This window comes from Dermochelys coriacea, chromosome 8, assembly GCF_009764565.3.
Source record: "Dermochelys coriacea isolate rDerCor1 chromosome 8, rDerCor1.pri.v4, whole genome shotgun sequence".
Lineage (NCBI taxonomy): Eukaryota > Metazoa > Chordata > Testudines > Dermochelyidae > Dermochelys > Dermochelys coriacea.
Window position 1 is genome coordinate 46,486,243 of NC_050075.1, and position 17,858 is coordinate 46,504,100.

Below are 17,858 nucleotides of genomic sequence, written 5' to 3' on the forward strand. Positions count from 1 at the left end.
TTTGTTTGTGCTCTTTGTTTACCTGTTTGTTCTCTCTTGGGACTGAGAGAGGCCAGACAGGAAATCTATCTTCTCCAACCCATCCTAATCCAAGTCTCCAATATTGCAACCAGTATAGGTAAGCCAGGCAACGTAAAATGTACAAAGTCTACTGTTCAAATTTACACTAATTTGGCTACAAGAGCTAAACTGGCTGAAGCTTAGGTCCCCCTAGACCAGTAGCTCTCAACTTTTCCAGACTATTGTACCCTTTTCAGGAAGCTGATTTGTCTTGCATACCCCCAAATTTCACCTCACTTAAAAACTACTTGCTGACAAAATCAAACATAAAAACACAAAAGTGTCACAGCATCCTATTACTGAAAAATTGCTCACTTTCTCATTTTGACCATATAGTTATAAAATAAATCAACTGGAATATAAATATTGTACTTACATTTCAATGTGTTTTTCACTTGTGAGCCTTGTCTAATGTCCGAGCCCCAAGCAGCAGGGCTGACGCCCAAGCCCCAGGTGGTGGGACTGATGCATGTAACTCAGCTTCATTGAGCCCCTTGTGGCATGGGGCCCCGGGCAATTGCCCTGCTTGCCACCTCCTAATGCTGGCCCTGCACTTGTGACCCCTCCTAAACCCATCCTATAGCCCCCCTAAAGGTTGCAACCCCCAGGTTAAGAAACACTGATTTAGATTAGTTGAGTACCCCCTGGAGGATCTCTGTGTACCCCTAGTTGAGAACTATTGCCACAGACTACCGGTATCACCAGGGCTTTGTCTGCACCAGACTTCTCAATCATCTTAGTTGGAATGTGTTAGCTAGTGCCTTCTAACAACCTCCTCTATTCTAGTCTAGACACTGCTTTGGAGGCTCTTTCCCTGATGACTGGGATTTGAATCCTTGTCTTTAGGAACCAGGGACCAGAACATTATTTCAATCACACAGTGTGATTTTGGAGTAACCCTCTTAAAGTCTACAACATTTACTCTGAAATTACACTGGTATAACTGAGATCAGGATCTGCCCCAAAGGACCAACACTGGCATGAAACCAGCAGATGTGAGATCAAAATCAGGCCCCAGGTTGTCCTGAGTGTAACACTGCTCTCTCCAATGATGAGAAACTGCCTCCCTCCATGAGAAAAGGATGAACCAGCCTGTTGGATTCTGCCTTAGTGCAGCAGTGGAGAATCCTGGTTATTACCGGTTCTGCCTGGTAACACAAAAGCTCTTCCATTTTTCCTGCCCCTAAAGGGATACAGCTGCCTATCAGTGGGCCAGGAATGTACCTTTAAGGCCCAGGACTGTGGTGGGGACCATGGTGAGCCGCACAAACCCAGGGGGAGCTCTCAGAAGCATTGTGCCTCAAGGGGACACAATGCCTCCTGAAACTCTAGAGTGTGGCCACTGCACCAGCCACAAGGAGCTGACGTTAGCGCTGCTGTCATGGCTTCCCAATTGTTACAAACACAGGGCCCTCTTCTCTCGCCACTGAATACAAATAAACTCTCCTCTTCTTCAAGGGGAGTTACCTGTATCCTAGAGGAAAAAACAGGGCTCTGCAATTCTATTCAGACAAATCCAGCTCAATATTTCCAAGATGATTCTTGGGGTATTTTGCTTGTTCATGTATTAAGAATGTCACTGTGTTGTAAAATGTTCTGTAAGATGGTAAAGTGCGGAGCAACCCAATTTAGATACCAGTCTATGAGCACTACCTTTCCTACTCCTGGATGAATCCCTTTGAGGCCTGTGTCGCCGTGGGGTGACATACCCACTCGCTCACCACCTGTGTCTGAAACGCTGCCTTTTTTTTTTTTTTTTTTTTTTTTTTGAGGAAGTGCTCACATTGTACTAACCTTCCTGCTCCACCTACCCTTAAAGACTCGCGTGACCCAGAGAGCTTGAATTTCTACAACTGGCATGACCATACCAAATGGCTTGATGAGGCCAACGACCGCCAGGGTTGGTTTCTCCAGATGAGGGGGGAAGATATATGTGTACAGGGATGCCTGCTTCTTTTCGACTTTGACAACAGATTCCTCAAGGAAAGGGAAGGAGAACTTGTATCCTTTGGCAAAGACGATGACATCAACAGGCTCCTCCGTGGGGCTATTTTGAAACACGACTGAATTTTCCTTGATCTCCTTCAGACTCTGTTATACTGAAATTTTCTCAGTGATGATACAGCCTGGAAGGTTATCATTCAGCACAGGCTCCCATATCACATATCTTCATTGAAACAGAAACACAATCAGAATGCTGGGGCAACCAAGGCAACCCAATGTGCTTCAGCAGAGAGCTGGAGAATGACCTCCAACCTGGAAGACTCAGAAATGTGAAAGCAGGGTCCTGTTTCCCACCCGACTCCAAACGAGGCTCCAGGGTCTTGAAGTCTTTAATTAAAGTCACCTCTCCTGTAACCTGCTTTATTCACGCAAACATCACTGTCACCTCTCCTGGGTTCTGGTCCGTTCGCCCACAGTACTTTTACAGAGTCACTTTTCAGAGCAAAAATGCACTTCAAAAACTGCCCGACTCTTTATGAATCTCTACATAATGAAAGCTTAGTGGGCAGGACTAGCTCCTGACCACAGGAGTGGCAGAAGGTCCCTAAAAGTGGGGGGCCACTGGTGCCCAAACCATGGCTCTGGCTCCCATATGCCGCCCCTTCCCCCGAGGCCCTGCTCCCATGTGCCACCCCTTCCCACACCCCCTAGGCCCTGCTCCCACGCACCACCCCTATCACCCTGAGGCCCTGCTCCTGTGCACCGCCCCTTCCTCCTCAGGCCCCAATCCCATGCTACCTCTTCCCCCAAGACCTCACCCCACTGCTCACTCCTCTCCGCCCTTCCCCCCACATCCCTCTCCCTTATGATTGGTAATAAGTGGGAGGGCCATGGCTCCCCGCCCACCCCATTCTGGCACCCCTGCCTGGGGCTGTACAATGCTAGTGTTCCACACCTCTACACAGAGCAGGCCAGGAGACCCGCTTCTTCAGCTGTCCTATGAATACCTAACTGATCAACATCTCAAACCCTGCCTTCTGGTGTAGATTTATACATTCCTATGTTACATCTAGGGTTGCCAAGTATCTGGTTTTCAACCAGAACCCCAGTCGAAAAGGGACCCTGATGACTTCAGCCATTAGAAGACTAGTTGGTGGGGCTGGCAGGCTCCCTACCTGGTGCCGTGCAACTCCCAGAAGTGGCAAGATGTCCCTCGGCTCCTAGGCAAGGGGCATCTGGGTGGCTTCATGCACTGTCCACGTCCTTCCCCAAGCACAGGCTCTGCAGCTCTCATTGGCTGGGAAACGTGGCCAATGGGAGCTGTGGGGGTGGCGCCTGTGGGCAGAGGCAGCGCGCACTGCACAGAGCTGCCTGGCCCCTCCACCGAGGAGCCAAGGGACATGTCTCCACTTCCAGGGACCCCCCCCCCACCTGAGGTCAGCACCACCCAGAGCCTGCTCCCATTCCCACACCCTCACTCCCTGCCCCAGCCCAGAGTCCCCTCCCCGAGCCTGCCCCATCCCCTCTTCTGCACCCCAACCTCCTGCCCCAGCTCAGAGCCCCTTCCTGCACCTATGCTTCCGATGAAGTGAGCTGTAGCTCACGAAAGCTTATGCTCTAATAAATTTGTTAGTCTCTAAGGTGCCACAAGTACTCCTTTTCTTTTTGCGAATACAGACTAACACAGTTGCTACTCTGATTCCTGCACCTAAACTGCCTTCCGGAACCTTCACCCCCTCCCGCACCTCTGTCCCAGCCCTGAGCCCCCTCCCACACCCAAACTCCCTTCTGGAGCCTGCACCCCACAGACCACCGCATCCCCAACCTCCTACCCCAGGCAGGAGCCCCATTCTGCACCCTGAACCTCTCATTTCTGGCTCCACCTCGAAGCCCGCACCCCCAGCTGGAGCCCTCACCCCCCTCCCACACCCCAATCCCCTGCCCCAGCCCGGTGAAAATAAGCAAGTGAATGAGGGTGATGGAGAGTGAGCAATGTGTGTGGGGGAATGGAGTGAGCGAGGACAGGGGCTTGGAGAAGGGGTGGGGCAGGGCGGGGTGCTTGGTTTTGTGTGATCAGAAAGTTGGTAACCCTAGTTACACCCTTGACATGTGGGTTTGCATTGCTCCTCTAACACATTGTACGTCATTAGCTAGGTGCACTTTCCTCTTCCTTCTCTAACTCAGTAACCAATACACCACCGCCTGGAACAGAAACACAGGCTATACCTGTCCTTAGGTATCAGGCCATAATTTGCATGGTCAAACCACTGATTCATTCTGTGCGCAACCAGCCACGTTGTAATGGGCCCAGGGAGGGAATTCCGGATCACATTTATGAAACATGTTAGGAAGACCATGTCCCATGGGTAACCATTGTCAAACACTCAACTGATCACCCACGCACCTCAACCAGTGCTAATCATCACCTAGAAGACAATACAGCAGCAAAGCTTTGGAGGGTGAATTGCTTTCCTTGCATTTACGAAACTAATCCCAGACAAGGATTGTCCCCTGACTTTACCCAGCTAGCTAATGAGCAAAGACTTTAAGGTCTCTCAGAATTGTGTGACGGAGGCGTAGGGGTAGGACAAAGCCATATTTGACTCCAGTCCGAGTGCCGCTACCTTGGAGACCACAATGCCATAAAGACACTGTTGGGTTATGCTAAAGGACTAGAGACTGTTGGGTCTGGTAGCACTTTTCATTGCCTCATGGGTCTCTGAAAAATCAATATTCCAATTCTGTGCAAATAACCTCTAGAACGGTGGTCGCCAAATGTTGAGAGTCACTCCCCCTTACTCCATCCACCCCCCTCCCCGGGGCCAGGAGCAAGCCCGTGGCTCGGGGGTGGGGGACACAGACAGGGTAAGGGGATTGAGGCTAGGGCCACAGCTGGGGGTGGGTCTGGGGCCGGGAGCAGGGCCGAAGCAGAAGCCAGGGGCTGAAGCTGGGGGCGGGGGTGTGAGTGGAGCTGCAGTTGGGCTGCGGTGGGGGCGGGTCCAGAAGCCTGGGACACAGTTGTGGGTGGAACCAGAGCAGAGCTGGGGGCAGGGATGGGCTGGGTAGTGCTCCCTCCCTGCCCCCCGTGCGGGCTGGACCAGGCCCTGTTCTTCCCCCACCCGAAGGTTCCTCCGCACCTCCACAGTTTGAGGACCTTTGTTCTAGAATGAGGTTCTCAGTTCCTTTCTCCTGACAGTTTGCTCTGTGTGATTTCTAAATGGTTTCATTGCTGCCTGTCACTGCATATAACAAAAAGTAACATCACCCTCTCTGCGGATATGAAAAGCACTGGAAGAACTGTACCTTTTTAGCCACATGACTGGCCTCAACAGTGATATCCACTCCAGAATTCCCCATGCCAATCACAAGGACTCTCTTCCCCTCAAACACATCTGGATGCTTGTAATGGCGGCTGTGAAAGTACTTGCCTTGAAACGTCTCTGTCCCTGTGAGGAAGAGGGGAAGGGTCTCACTGACATGAGGGATGATCAATGGCACTTTAGGGTATCTGACAAATATCACTTAAATAACAGTCAATTATAATTTGGGGCCATATTCTAGAGTCTGTTGGCGTTAATGGGAGGTGTGTTTTGGTGGTGAGGACAGAAAAAAAACCAAATGACTTCAGGATTTGACTTAAAGAAAAGGAGTACTTGTGGCACCTTAGAGACTAACAAATTTATTAGAGCATAAGCTTTCGTGAGCTACAGCTCACTTCATCGGATGCACGGCTGCTACTCTGAAACCAGGATTTGACTTGTTGCTATTATATTTTTCAGGGGATAAATGGTCCTAGTAATCTTAATCTTTGCCCTTTCTTGGAGACTTGATCCTGAAGAGGGGAGGGGGCCTAATTCCTAAGGCCCTTCCAGAGAAATGGAGTGACTTCTTTAGGGATATGGAAGATTCTCCCATACTTGGAACCTTCCTATGCACATTGGATGCCTTTCTAAAAGGGAGGTTCTAGCTCCAATTCAAGTGATGGGCTGGATGCAGACAGTATTTGGGAGAGGTTCCATGGCCTGTATTATGTAGGAGGTCTTGGAATCAATGAAAAGTGATTGCCCTGCAGACATGGTCATCAGCAGAGCCAAGGAGGAGAAAACAGGTAGAACTGTTCCTGCCTTGCTTCTCCTCCCACAGAAACCAGAACTAGGAGAATCGCCAAGGGTCACGGTGGAGTCTCCATCACTGGCAGTTTTTAAATCAAGATTGGACGTTTCCCTAGGAATTATGTTGGGGAATTATGCCAGTGCTATACAGGAGGTCAGGCTAGATGATCACAATGGACCCTTCTGGTCAGGGAATCTATGACTGGAGCAGGGGAGAGAAGGAACTACCACCTCTTGATCCCTCAGCCCCCAACAGCAAGTAAAGGAAAAATGATTGGGCCCCAAATGTTTTAAAGTGATTTCTATGGCTCTGAGTGGATGTGTGTAACTAACAATGCTGGAGTTACTATATCATTAAAAAAGTGCTACAGTAGAGACCTGACAGCACTACATTATTCTGGACAATCACACTAGACCTACTGTAGCTCACGAAAGCTTATGCTCAAATAAATTTGTTAGTCTCTAAGGTGCCACAAGTACTCCTTTTCTTTTTGTGGATACAGACTAACACGGCTGCTACTCTGAAACTAGACCTACTGTAGAAATACGTTTGTAAGGGCAACTGGTTCAGAAATAAACAAAAAGAAAAGGAGTACTTGTGGCACCTTAGAGACTAAAATTTATTAGAGCATAAGCTTTCGTGAGCGAAGTGAGTTGTAGCTCACGAAAGCTTATGCTCTAATAAATTTGTTAGTCTCTAAGGTGCCACAAGTACTCCTTTTCTTTTTGCGAATACAGACTAACACGGCTGCTACTCTGAAACCAGAAATAAACAAGACATTCTAATCCATGGTCAGCAATGATTTGGTGACACGACCCTAGTCCCACTGCAACCCATTTAGGAATGTACCACTGGAAACTTTGTCGTCCATTCCTCCCCCTCCAAAGTGAGCTCTGTGGTTAGAAAATCTGAGATAATGCAACTCCAGCCAGTGTTTAAAAACTGATAGTAGCACAGAGCAACACCCAGTTCCTCCTGGTGGTCCTGAGAGACGGCTGTGTTTAAAACACCAATTGGGAGAACACAGATTATTTAAAAAAAACAAAAAACAGCAAAACTTGCTGTGAATCTTTCCTCCTCATTCTTGAGAAGCACTTGACAAAATTAAATGGAGAAAGATTAGGGAAAGGCCTACAACTTCTGACTGGTGATTATGTGCCAAATTCAAATGTTGCTGTAATCAGGTACAACTCCACAGAAGCTTCTTCTGCTTTCACCACAGATTAATTTGGCCCCGTGCTATTTTTGTTGCCCTAACCCACACCAATAACGCTGTCTAACTTGTTAGTGCAGCCAGCTTCTCTGAACAGCTTTCTCAAGAAAAATGATCTTGTCCCTTGGAAGCATGCCTATCAATTAGCCAGATCTGAAAAAGGGACAGCTGGAAAACAAAAGCTTTTCACTAATTACGCATTTCAATATGATGGCAGTTGCCAGATCCAGGAAATTAGAACATGGAAACAAAAATGTTTCCTTCTGTGGATTTGTTAGTCTTCTTGCCAAACACATGCAAATGCTTAATAGTAAACACTAGACATCCTGTACCAGGAAAAGACTCCAGTGGTAGAGATGGATCAGAGAGATAGCCAATGCAAACCATAACAGCATCAAAGACAGCTGACTCCTGCTTCCCATGAGACTCCGTGACAATAACCCACTGGCCAGTGGCAGAGAAATCTGGGCATTTCCTTACACTGATGACTGTGGTCTGAATCATTGAACCAAACAAATATTGTCCATCAGGATGAGATATGAGTGGAACAAATATAAGTAGAATAAACAGTCTACGAAAATGTGTGCTTAAGAAAATGTTCTGGACCATTTTCCAGATAGGGAGGGGGACAGCCCTGACTTTGGCCTGGAGGAAGATTTATTTAAATCATGAGCAGAGCTGGTCAAAATTTGCCACTTCTGCAAAACCAGAGTTGTCCACGAGAAAGTTTCCATTTTGCAGAAAAAAAATTGAATTTCTGATGGGAAAATGTTTATGACAGCCTCCTGGCTGCTCGCCTGGAATGCTCTTATCAATTTAACCTTCTGCCAATGAAAGAGACAAGCTTTCCTTGAGGGCTGCAGAGGCACAGTCCAGGCGCCCGGCCTCCCTGCCTCTCCCCTACCCCGCAGCTCTGGGAGCCAGAGATGGAGTCTGAGTGGCTGGGTTCTCTGTGTCTCTGACATCCTCAGGGAAGCTGCAAAGTTTTCAGTTCTGAAATGGATTTTTTTCTTGAAAACTCTTCCTACAACATAATAAAAAACTGCATTTCTGACATTTTGTCCCAGTTTTGGACTTTTCCCCCTCCCCATAATCACCACATTTTTTGTGAGGGGCTTCCATTTTTCAGCCAGCTCTGATTATAAGTTCCCTGGGGCAGGGACTGTCTTTTTGTTGTATATTTGCACAGTGCCTATCACAGCAGAACCCTGGATCACATTTTCAAGGGTATTTAGGCACCTGAGGATACAGATTGGCACCTAGTGGGGTTTTCAGAAGTGCCTAACTCCTGTTGATTTCAGTGGGAGTTAGGTATCACAATGCTTTAGAAAAATCCCATTAGATGCCGTTTTGCATCTTTAGGCACCTAAATACCTTTATAAATCTGGCCCCGGTCTGGATGGGGGCTCTTAAGCACCACGATACAAGTTATACATAATAAATAGCCTGACTCGGAGAGGTATCTGATTCCTGTGATCCTTGTCTGACCCCATCCAAGCTCAGCACTTTCGATGCCAAAGGCAAGAGCTTAGACTGCTTACCTGAAGAAGTTATTCCGTCAGCTGGCAGCTCTGGTAGATTGTTATCTTCTCATGTGGACCAGCCACTACATTTTATAACTCATCTTGAACTGGCAGTGCTTCAGAAAGCCAAAATGCTTGGCATACATCCTGAGATACTCCAGGACTTGGGAGTTGGACAGAAAGACTGGAAAATCCTCAGGATACGGGAAGTCTGTGAAGGCCGACATCTCCTTGCAGGTGTTACTGACCATGGATTTATAAAGGCTGGGCCTCCCATCTTCAACGTGTTCCTATCAGCACAGTGTCACAGGGAAGAGTGAATGCATTCTACGCATGCAGCCTGGGAGAGAATACGCCTATCAAGCCCTTTTTGTTCATAGCGTTTGGTTTCCACTCAAGGCAGGACACAGACGAGATTAGGAATTAGAATTTGGCCCAGGCTGTTGCACTCACAACAGAATTAAACGGATCTCTTTGTCTGGGGCCAAATCACAGCTGATCTCTGCACAAATGTCATGGAGGGGCAACTGCAAATCCCCTTTCCTCTGCCTTGTGCAGCCGCACGGAGGGCAGGGGGAATGTCAACACTGGCATTTCCTAAGGGTCCAGTGTGGAGGGAAGCACTAGACACCCCAGAGGAAGCACTGCCTCTGGAGCACTGCTAGAGGAGTCATCTGAGGCCAGGGCCCTCTTCCCTTCCACATCAGCTAGCTCTCTGATAGGAGACCATTTACAGCCTTTTATTATAGCTGTGTCCATGGCGGCACTCTGCCTGCATGACCACTCCATGGGCAGAATGCCTCCTCCAGAAGGCATGTCCCCGCCGTCCTACTGCCGCTGTGGCTGTGGCTACCACCTGAGCCTTGATGTTGGGAAGGAACGTTCCATCGTGGCACATTGGCAGCAACCTTGAGGGCTGTTTCCTCTTTCTCTGGGGCACTGAGGGGTATGTCTACACTACAATTAAAACCCCATGGCTAGCCCGTGCCAGCTGATTTGGGCTTGCGGGGCTCTGGCTAAGGGGGTGTGTAGATCTTTGGGCTCAAGATCGGGCTCTGGGGCCCCATGAGAGGGGAGGGTCCCAGAGCGTGGGCTCCAGCCTGAGCCTGAATGTCTACACTGCAATCAAACAGCCCCTTAGCCTGAACCCCGTGAGCCGGAGTCAGATGGCACTGGCCAGCCACCAGTGTGTAACTGCAGCATAGACACATCCTGAGGGAACATTTGAGCATGTTCCACATAATGAAGTCCCTGAGACTATGTGAGGGGCAGACATCTGTGACTCCTGTCCTTCCCACCTTCCCTTTCTTGTCCCCAGGGGCCTTCAAGGAGGCGGCTTCACCAGACAGAGAGGAGTCTGCCAGTATCTGAAGTGTTTTCTGCACTCCCTGCGAATTAAAGCACTGATTTTCCCCTTCTCATACAGGGACAGTGTGAAAGACAATGGACTCAAATACTGGGAAATTTGTTGCTGATGTTTTCACTTAGGCTTGCACAGCTGAATTTTGATACATTGCGAGGCACTTTGTCACACGGGCTGCTCAGGCCAATTACTAGGCAGCTCTGAAGACATTTTGCCAACTCCAGTAATTTTTTAGGAAGAACTTTCAGGACGGGGTGTGGATTAGAAGAACAGACATGGGACGAGGGAGTCAGGGCTCTTAAAATTCTGTTCCTCAGCTGCCACTAATTTACTGGTGTGACCTTGGGCACATTTTAACTTCTCTGTGCCTCAGTTTCTCCACCCGTCAGGTGGGGTTAATAATATAGTGGATGCCAGTTATTAGCAAGCTTGATAAAAGCAACTTGTGGTTATTAGCAACATTTTCCCTGAGAACTGATCCCATCCCCTTGACCTTAATGTTAACGTCTTTCAGATATTAGCAACTGACTTGTTGCTTATTGACTATTCTTTTGGAAGAGACATTCCCCTTGTAATGAATTTGCTGGCTTTGAGTCTGCAGCCCAGACATCTGGTGGGAGATACCGTGTAGCCCTGTGGACCCCCAAGGACCCCCACTGTCCATGGAAAACCCTGGCTACAGGCAGATTTGTGGGCTGCAGCCAGGGAAGGAAGCACTGGGACATGCCGAGCCCAGGTCCCCGATGCCAGGGCAGGGTGCAGGGCAAAGAGAGAAGGAGGAAGTACTGTGCAGCTCCACTAGTCCCCAGCACCCGCACCCTTGCAGAAAGAACCAGTCTCTGCTATCACAACTTGCATGGGACTTTGGCCATTATTCAAAGGTTGCAAATAAACTGCTTTTTGCTGAGAAATGAGTAGTTACTAATGACCGACATCAACTGTGGCTGTCTAACTCACAGGGGCTTCTGAGGATTAATTATTTACCAGTATGGCAGTTTGAAGATGTTAAGTATTGTTGTATAATAGGGATAGACTGGGACGCAGGGACTTTGGACCTACTTAATGTAATATCCCTCCCCCTCTTATAGTGCTGGGAATATGTCCGTGTAAGTTTCAGAATTTCATTTGATTCTATGAACTCCATTTTCTACTCTAACCCTCAGTGTGGAATAAAACTTTTGTTGTGGCACAATACAGATCTGAAAGAGGGAATGGAAAGCCCCAGCATGAGGAGAGAAGCAGGAAGAAGTGTCAGACCCTGCTTTTAAAAGAGACAAGCTCCCTAACAAGAAAGCAAGAGCCCATTGCTAGAAGCAGAAAACTGAGCAGGAGGAGGAGCAGGCTGGAGGGCTCTACCCCCTGAAGGACACTGATCTCACCACTCCCTTTGGGGTTTGGTTGCCAAGGGAGGGTATTACATTCAGGTATTCCTTGTTTTCCCATAGATCTGTATCTCGTATGTGTTCGAAGGGTATGTCCACACTGGGGAAGGGAACATAATCCTCATACCCATACTCAATCTGAGCTAGCACATGAATTACAGCAGTCTAGTCATGGTGGCAGAAGTGGGGACAGGGGCTAGCCACCCTGAGTATGAAACCATCCATGACCCTAGGTACGTACTTAGGTGACTAGCTCTGCTCACGGCTCATGCCACCACCTCTCCACTGCTATTTTTAGTATGCCAGCTCTCCCAGAGCGAGGGCAGGTATGTCTGCCCAAGCTGGAAATAACAGTTCCAGCTCCAGTGTAGAGATACCCTGAGAGTAAAGTGTATGTGCTTAAGGTGTTCCTTCGCAAGGGCTGAATTCCTCACTTTATCTTTCACATGTCCCCAAAGAATTAAACTCCGAGTGCCCATGTGTGTGGAGCTCTGGTGAGAGTGTGCATAAGCTACTTGAGGGGGGCCAGCACTGGTCTTGAGGACTAGGGCAGCATGGAGGGTGCCAGCCAGAGAGTTTGCATCCTGGCACTGTGTCTGAATGCTGCTCAAACCTAGGGGGCTGGGGAGCATGCAGGATCCAAAGGTTGCATCCAATACAGAGGCCTGGTGACTGCCACGCCCCAGTGTTTGAATGGGAAACTGCCATTCTTTGAACAAACTAGTTCTGTTTAAGGCTGTTGAGCTAGATTGACTTCATTTCTCGGTTAATGAAAAGTGTCTTCTGGTTACTGGCCTGGGATGCACAGGTGTAGCTAGTGACATGTAAACAGCTCACTCCACAGGCAACGAACTGCCCCACTTACTGTGAATCTCCAGAGACCTCCGATGTCGTCGCTTCTCTCAAAGCAGGTGGGCTCCAGCTCCTCATCCAGGCAGTCCACTCACACCAGCTCCAATAATTGAAACTCTCTTCACCATGGTCTCCTTTACTGGGGGGAGATCATGCAGTCTTGCTGGTGGGTAGAATTCAGGGAATAGAGTTGTTATCACTTCAGTGAAAAGAATCAGCAAGTTATATTATAAACAAAGAGGACAGTGTTATGGAGAAAGTAATTACTAGTTCGCCTCTCAGATTTAACAAGCACATCTGCCATTGCTGTTCATTATACAAAGGGGGTTAGATGATCTTAAGTAGCAGATACTCATTTGTGGTTAAAAAGCAACAGAATTCAGTTAGTATTTGTGATACTGGGGACTGTGCCTTTATGGGCTGAGCTTCCCAGACAGAGAGCTTGAGCGGGGGCACTGTGAATCTCTTGTTATTATGCACAGCCATTTGGGGCCAGACTAAAGGTTGCCAAACCTCCAGGATTGTCCAGGAGCCTCCAGGAACTAAACATTAATCTTTAAAGATTAGGTCACGAGATTAAATCTCCAGGAATATGTCCAACACAGACACAGACTCAAGTCCCTCTTGCAAGTACTAAGTGATCACTGAACATTGCAGTGATAGAATTCTCCTCCAGAGACAGAGACATGGACCTATTAAATCGAATATTGCAACAAGAATATGGGTTTTTCAACATAGCTATTTTCATGCAGGTAATTAACATTTAAGGCCAGAAGTGACCACTATCATGATCTAGTCTGACCTCTGGCATAAACACAGAATTTATAATTTTATCCAATAATTCCTCTGCATTGTGCCCAATATCTTGTGGCTGAACCAGGACCTCTCTTTTAGAAGGTCATGGAGGCTTCTTGAAAGAATTCAAGTGATAAAGCCTCCAGCACAAGTTTGGTAAGTTATTCCAATAGTTAATTACCCTCACTGTTAAAAATGTGCAACTTATTGCCAGTTTGAATGTTTCTAGTGTCAACTCCCAGCCACTGGAATGTCTTACGTCTTTCTCTGACACTGAGTTTTCTGTTAATAAGTTCAAGTTTTAGGAGAAAACTTGATTTTTTTTCCCGTTCCCGTTTTCAATTTTTGGTGAAAACCCAATATTTTTCATGGAAAAATTTCAACACCCATGAGGTTTGGGGTGTTTGCTTATTTTCACTGACTTTTTTTTTTAGGAAAAAAAGATCATTACCTGATCAGCTCCGTTGCTTCGGTTCCTACCTCCTCGCACAGAAATCTGAACGTACACTACAGAAACACATCCTGTTCACCTGCTCGTTTACTAAATTAGCACTTTTTCTGCCCAGTAATTGCACCTTTTTTCATCCATTTGTATTTATTAAGGACTCTCTAAAGCCATCTGCTATGAAACAAATACACACATGTCAAAACTGAACAAAGTTTGCATAAGGCACATCCTAGCTTCTATTGTCTCAAGTGCTTTGAGGCTTGCCTGTCATAGAAGTTCAGCTGCATATGAAAATTATATCTATATCTAATCCATCTATATCTGCTTCCAGCTGGTCTATTAGTCAACCTAAAGTTGCAGAGGTGATTCTAAAGCAAACCAAATGCATTGCAGGAAAACTGTCCCTAGCCATTTGTACTAGTTAAAGAGCTGTGCCTATTAACCGTGTCCCTATTGTGTGGTCCCACTTTACCCTCTGCGTACATAGATTGATTTAGTTAATTTACGTCACATATGTGTCTTGTTTGTGGAAGCCATGTCCCTTCACAAGTGTGTCTGGGCAGCTAGGGAAAGCATCACTCGCTGTAATTCAACTTGCACAGCACTGGAAAAATACTGGACACACAACAACATGTGCGGGGAGTGGGGAGTTCTCTTAATGTGGAACTGCCCCCTTTCCCTTGGCAGTTAGTAACTGATCCTTGCTGGCATTGGCAGGAGCAAAGTTCTCAGATGTGGGAGGCTGTCTGATCGCTTTCCAAAACCAGCAAACAAGGGAACCATGCAATCTGAGCTGTGGGACTAGATGGAGACCCAGAGACAGCAAGGGCTTATCGCTGCAGGGTGGAAATAGGTAAATAGTTCCCTAATCACAGCAAGACATGAATTTGGCAAGAAGGGATGCTGACTTGCAAACTGGTTCCACAGCCAGCATTGCACTGAGGAGCTAAAGGGCTTTGGGCAAGCTCCTTGCTACTGATGACATTGGGCCCTGCAAAGGAGAAGCTGAACTTTTGTTTCCAAAAAGAAGAGAGGTTCTGATTTTCTGTTTCGGCTGAGCCTGCTCAGGGTACGAAATGTGGGGTAGTAGTAGAAGGCCAAGGAGGCTCACCTTGTGCCTCCCTGATTGAAGACCAGGCCCCTGGTTTACATTACAGCACTTTCAGGGCCGCTCTAATTTACACAGGGCTGCCTATGGCCCCAAGAGGCCATCTGGGCAGCTGACAAGAGCCTGGCTACAGCAGATCATATCCCTGTGTGTTTGCTACGCCGTGGGTTGTAACAGGAAGCCCAGATCCCTTATGTTGACTGTGTGCCACTACTGGAGTGGCACTACTGGAGGTGGTTGGATTTTCCATCACAATACAGCCCCTAAGTCTTTAGTCCTTTTGCCTGTCTAAGGCAGCCACCCAAATGAAACCCTATTGTCATGGTATCACAGTTGAGGAAAATTGCCCCTGTGTTTCCCCTCCCTGATCCCTTGAGGGCACCTACCTAGCCCCCTGACTCCTCAGCTATCACCTCTCTTGTGCAGAGACTTGCATCTCTCCCCATTCTGACAGTGGTCTTTCCCATGCTGCACAGTTCCCTGCCTACAGTGCAATATCCCCAGAGCAATGTACAAGCTTTGGTGACTATGTGCTGTGATAACTTGGGTTGACCACAGCTTGTAGACGTGGCCCTAGGGAGGAAATCAATTCTTGCTCCTCACTGGGTAGTGACGCCACAGTGATAAGTCCAGACTAGTCACGCAGATAGTTCATTAAAATATTACAGACAATTCTCACATTTGTCACAGACGTACAGATGTCTAATACGCATTGAATATTTTGGTAGTGAATTACTAGGGCCTAGTTCCTCATATGTATTTAGGCACCTAACTCCCATTGAAATCAATGAGAACTAGGCATCTAACTCTCATTGAAGTTCTGGGCTTATGTATCTCTCTCTCTCTGCCCTTTCAATCAGGAAGCAATCCCTCTATTCTCCTGTCCACAAGGAGGGTTTCAGTAATCACCTCTTTGCCTATTCCACATTATCTCCTGCTAAAAAACTTAAGACAATGAGAGATCAACACCCACTTCCCAAACTACGAGACATATTGTCGATGAAACCTCCAAATCCGCAGGTAAGAAACAGAACATAAAACCAGGATATGTGTCTTATTTTATTGCAAGCCCTAAAGGTTATGAAATGTTTTATACATTCTTTGGTTATATAAATGTATGAACTAGGTCCTCTATAATGGATTCTTGCTGATTTTCTTTCTAAATGATTGCTGCACTCTTAAAATTATTGGACTTCTTTAACTGAAGGAGGAAAAAAGACCATTGAAAGACATAAGCAACTTTTGAAATATGAAATGAAATTGCTTGACAAGCAGGAAGGGGAGGAATTCCAGTTAATAGCAGACATTAATAGAGAAATACAATTCTTAAAATGCAAAGATATGAAAACATCGAAGAAATTTGTTACACATCAACACTATCAACAAAAGCCACTGAGAAACCAGGAGAGTGGAAATCTGAGAGCACATTCAGCAAGTTGGCAATAGAAACAAGAGAATTGCCCTCCTCCACCGGACTCCAAACAGGGTATATAAACCGAGGTCAGCATGGTGAGGGTCAGAGTGTGCTTAACCCACATGGACAGTCTCTTGCTACCTCCAGGGCCACAGGCTCAGAAGGATTTCCTGAACCCACAAAAGCTGCAGAACCCAGAAATGCCACCAGACATGTGGACAGACTCTCCAAGAGCTTCTAGGCCTGAGAGTTGGAAAGACTCATTTCAGGGACTGTATTTCTCTCTCTCTTAATTCAGCTCAGTGGAGGAAAGTCCCCTTATAGAATCAGCTGTCTTTCTAGCGAGACACCAAGGAAAAATATTATGCATTTTAATGGATTACTGCTATCTGCATCTTCTTCTTCGTAAGTCCAAGTACATTAGCATAAGAGAACTGGGAACAATAACTTTAAGCAATTGCTTTTGATGTTTTAAACTTATTTCTTCCATACCAACCATCAGAACAAGCAGGAATCACATTCCTAAGAGCACCTTAAGGTAAGTGCAGCCTCATGCCTTGGAGAAGTACTGGAAGTGTGATGATATAGATACTAAAGGACTGATAATTGACGATCATAAGGAAATGTAATAAGAAATCTTGATGATTTGCATTGCTCTGGCTGGTCTTGGCACTATTTATGTCAACTGGTTGCATGCCAGCATGTTATATTCAGTGTATAATTCTCAAAAGCACCAAAATGACTTATATGCCTAAGTCCCATTTTCACTGTAAGGCACAGTGTACAGCATACACAAAAGGGAATGCTAGGATCTCAAATTCATAACTGACGTTTTCACAACGGTTGAACTTTTTGGACTCCCCTCCCCTGCTGTGTTCCCTGAGATTGTCAGTTTGAGACCCTAGCTGGCTGGGGTTGTCATAGTATAGGGGCAGGCAATTAAGTCGAGCCCTGGTCCATCCAGACCCCTGAGTCTTTAAAGAGGTTGTGATAGGGTGCTCTACTCACTGCTGGACAGCACCACCTCCTGGCGGTTCTGGGGATTAGCTCTCCCAGGCCAACACCCCTTCCTGCGGTCACACTCCATCACTTTCTCCCTCTGCAGGCCTTCTCTTGCACCAGGAACTGCAGCCTCCTCTTTGTGACTTGGCCCTCCAGCCAGGTCACTCTGTGGTTTCCCCTTCTGGGGTAGGACAGTCTTTTGGGGCAAACTGTCCCAGGCAGTCCACTCTCCACTGCCTGATCTGTGCCACTTCCCCAGTGGCAGGTAGGGGAACCCAGGCCCACCTTCCGCTCTGGGTTCCAGCCCAGGGGCTTGCTGATCAGCAGCCTAGGTCTGCACTATCTTATGCCTTGCTGCTTTCCTCTGAGCCTTTCCTACTTTTCTGGCTCTCCCTTGCTCTGGGTTTGCCAGCCCTACAACTCCCTCCTCCCAGAGAGCAACTGTAGGGTACTTGTCTCTATAGCCTGAACACACCTCCCTTCTCCCAGGAAGTGACTGCAGTCTCCTTCCCTGCAACCCCTCTCTGCTATCAGCTCCCTGGCTTTATACAGGCCCCTCTTGTTCCTGTCCACCTGAGCCTCATTTAATCAATCCCTGCTCCCTGGCTCCTCTTCCCTGACCCCCCCACCCCAACCCAGGC

At 47.4% G+C, this 17,858-nt stretch overlaps 1 protein-coding gene across 1 annotated transcript; it reads right to left on the minus strand.

Moving 5' to 3' along the window:
• Positions 1-1,549: 1,549 nt before the first annotated feature.
• On the minus strand, positions 1,550-15,063 carry LOC119860500 (dimethylaniline monooxygenase [N-oxide-forming] 1). Its single transcript, XM_043490862.1, is given in 8 exon segments — positions 1,550-2,227; positions 4,231-4,430; positions 5,308-5,450; positions 7,663-7,825; positions 8,931-9,143; positions 12,464-12,536; positions 12,538-12,649; positions 14,200-15,063. Coding segments are annotated over 7 exon segments (1,221 nt in total). The 5' UTR covers positions 12,579-12,649; positions 14,200-15,063; the 3' UTR covers positions 1,550-1,839.
• Between the last annotated feature and the right edge of the window lie 2,795 nt (positions 15,064-17,858).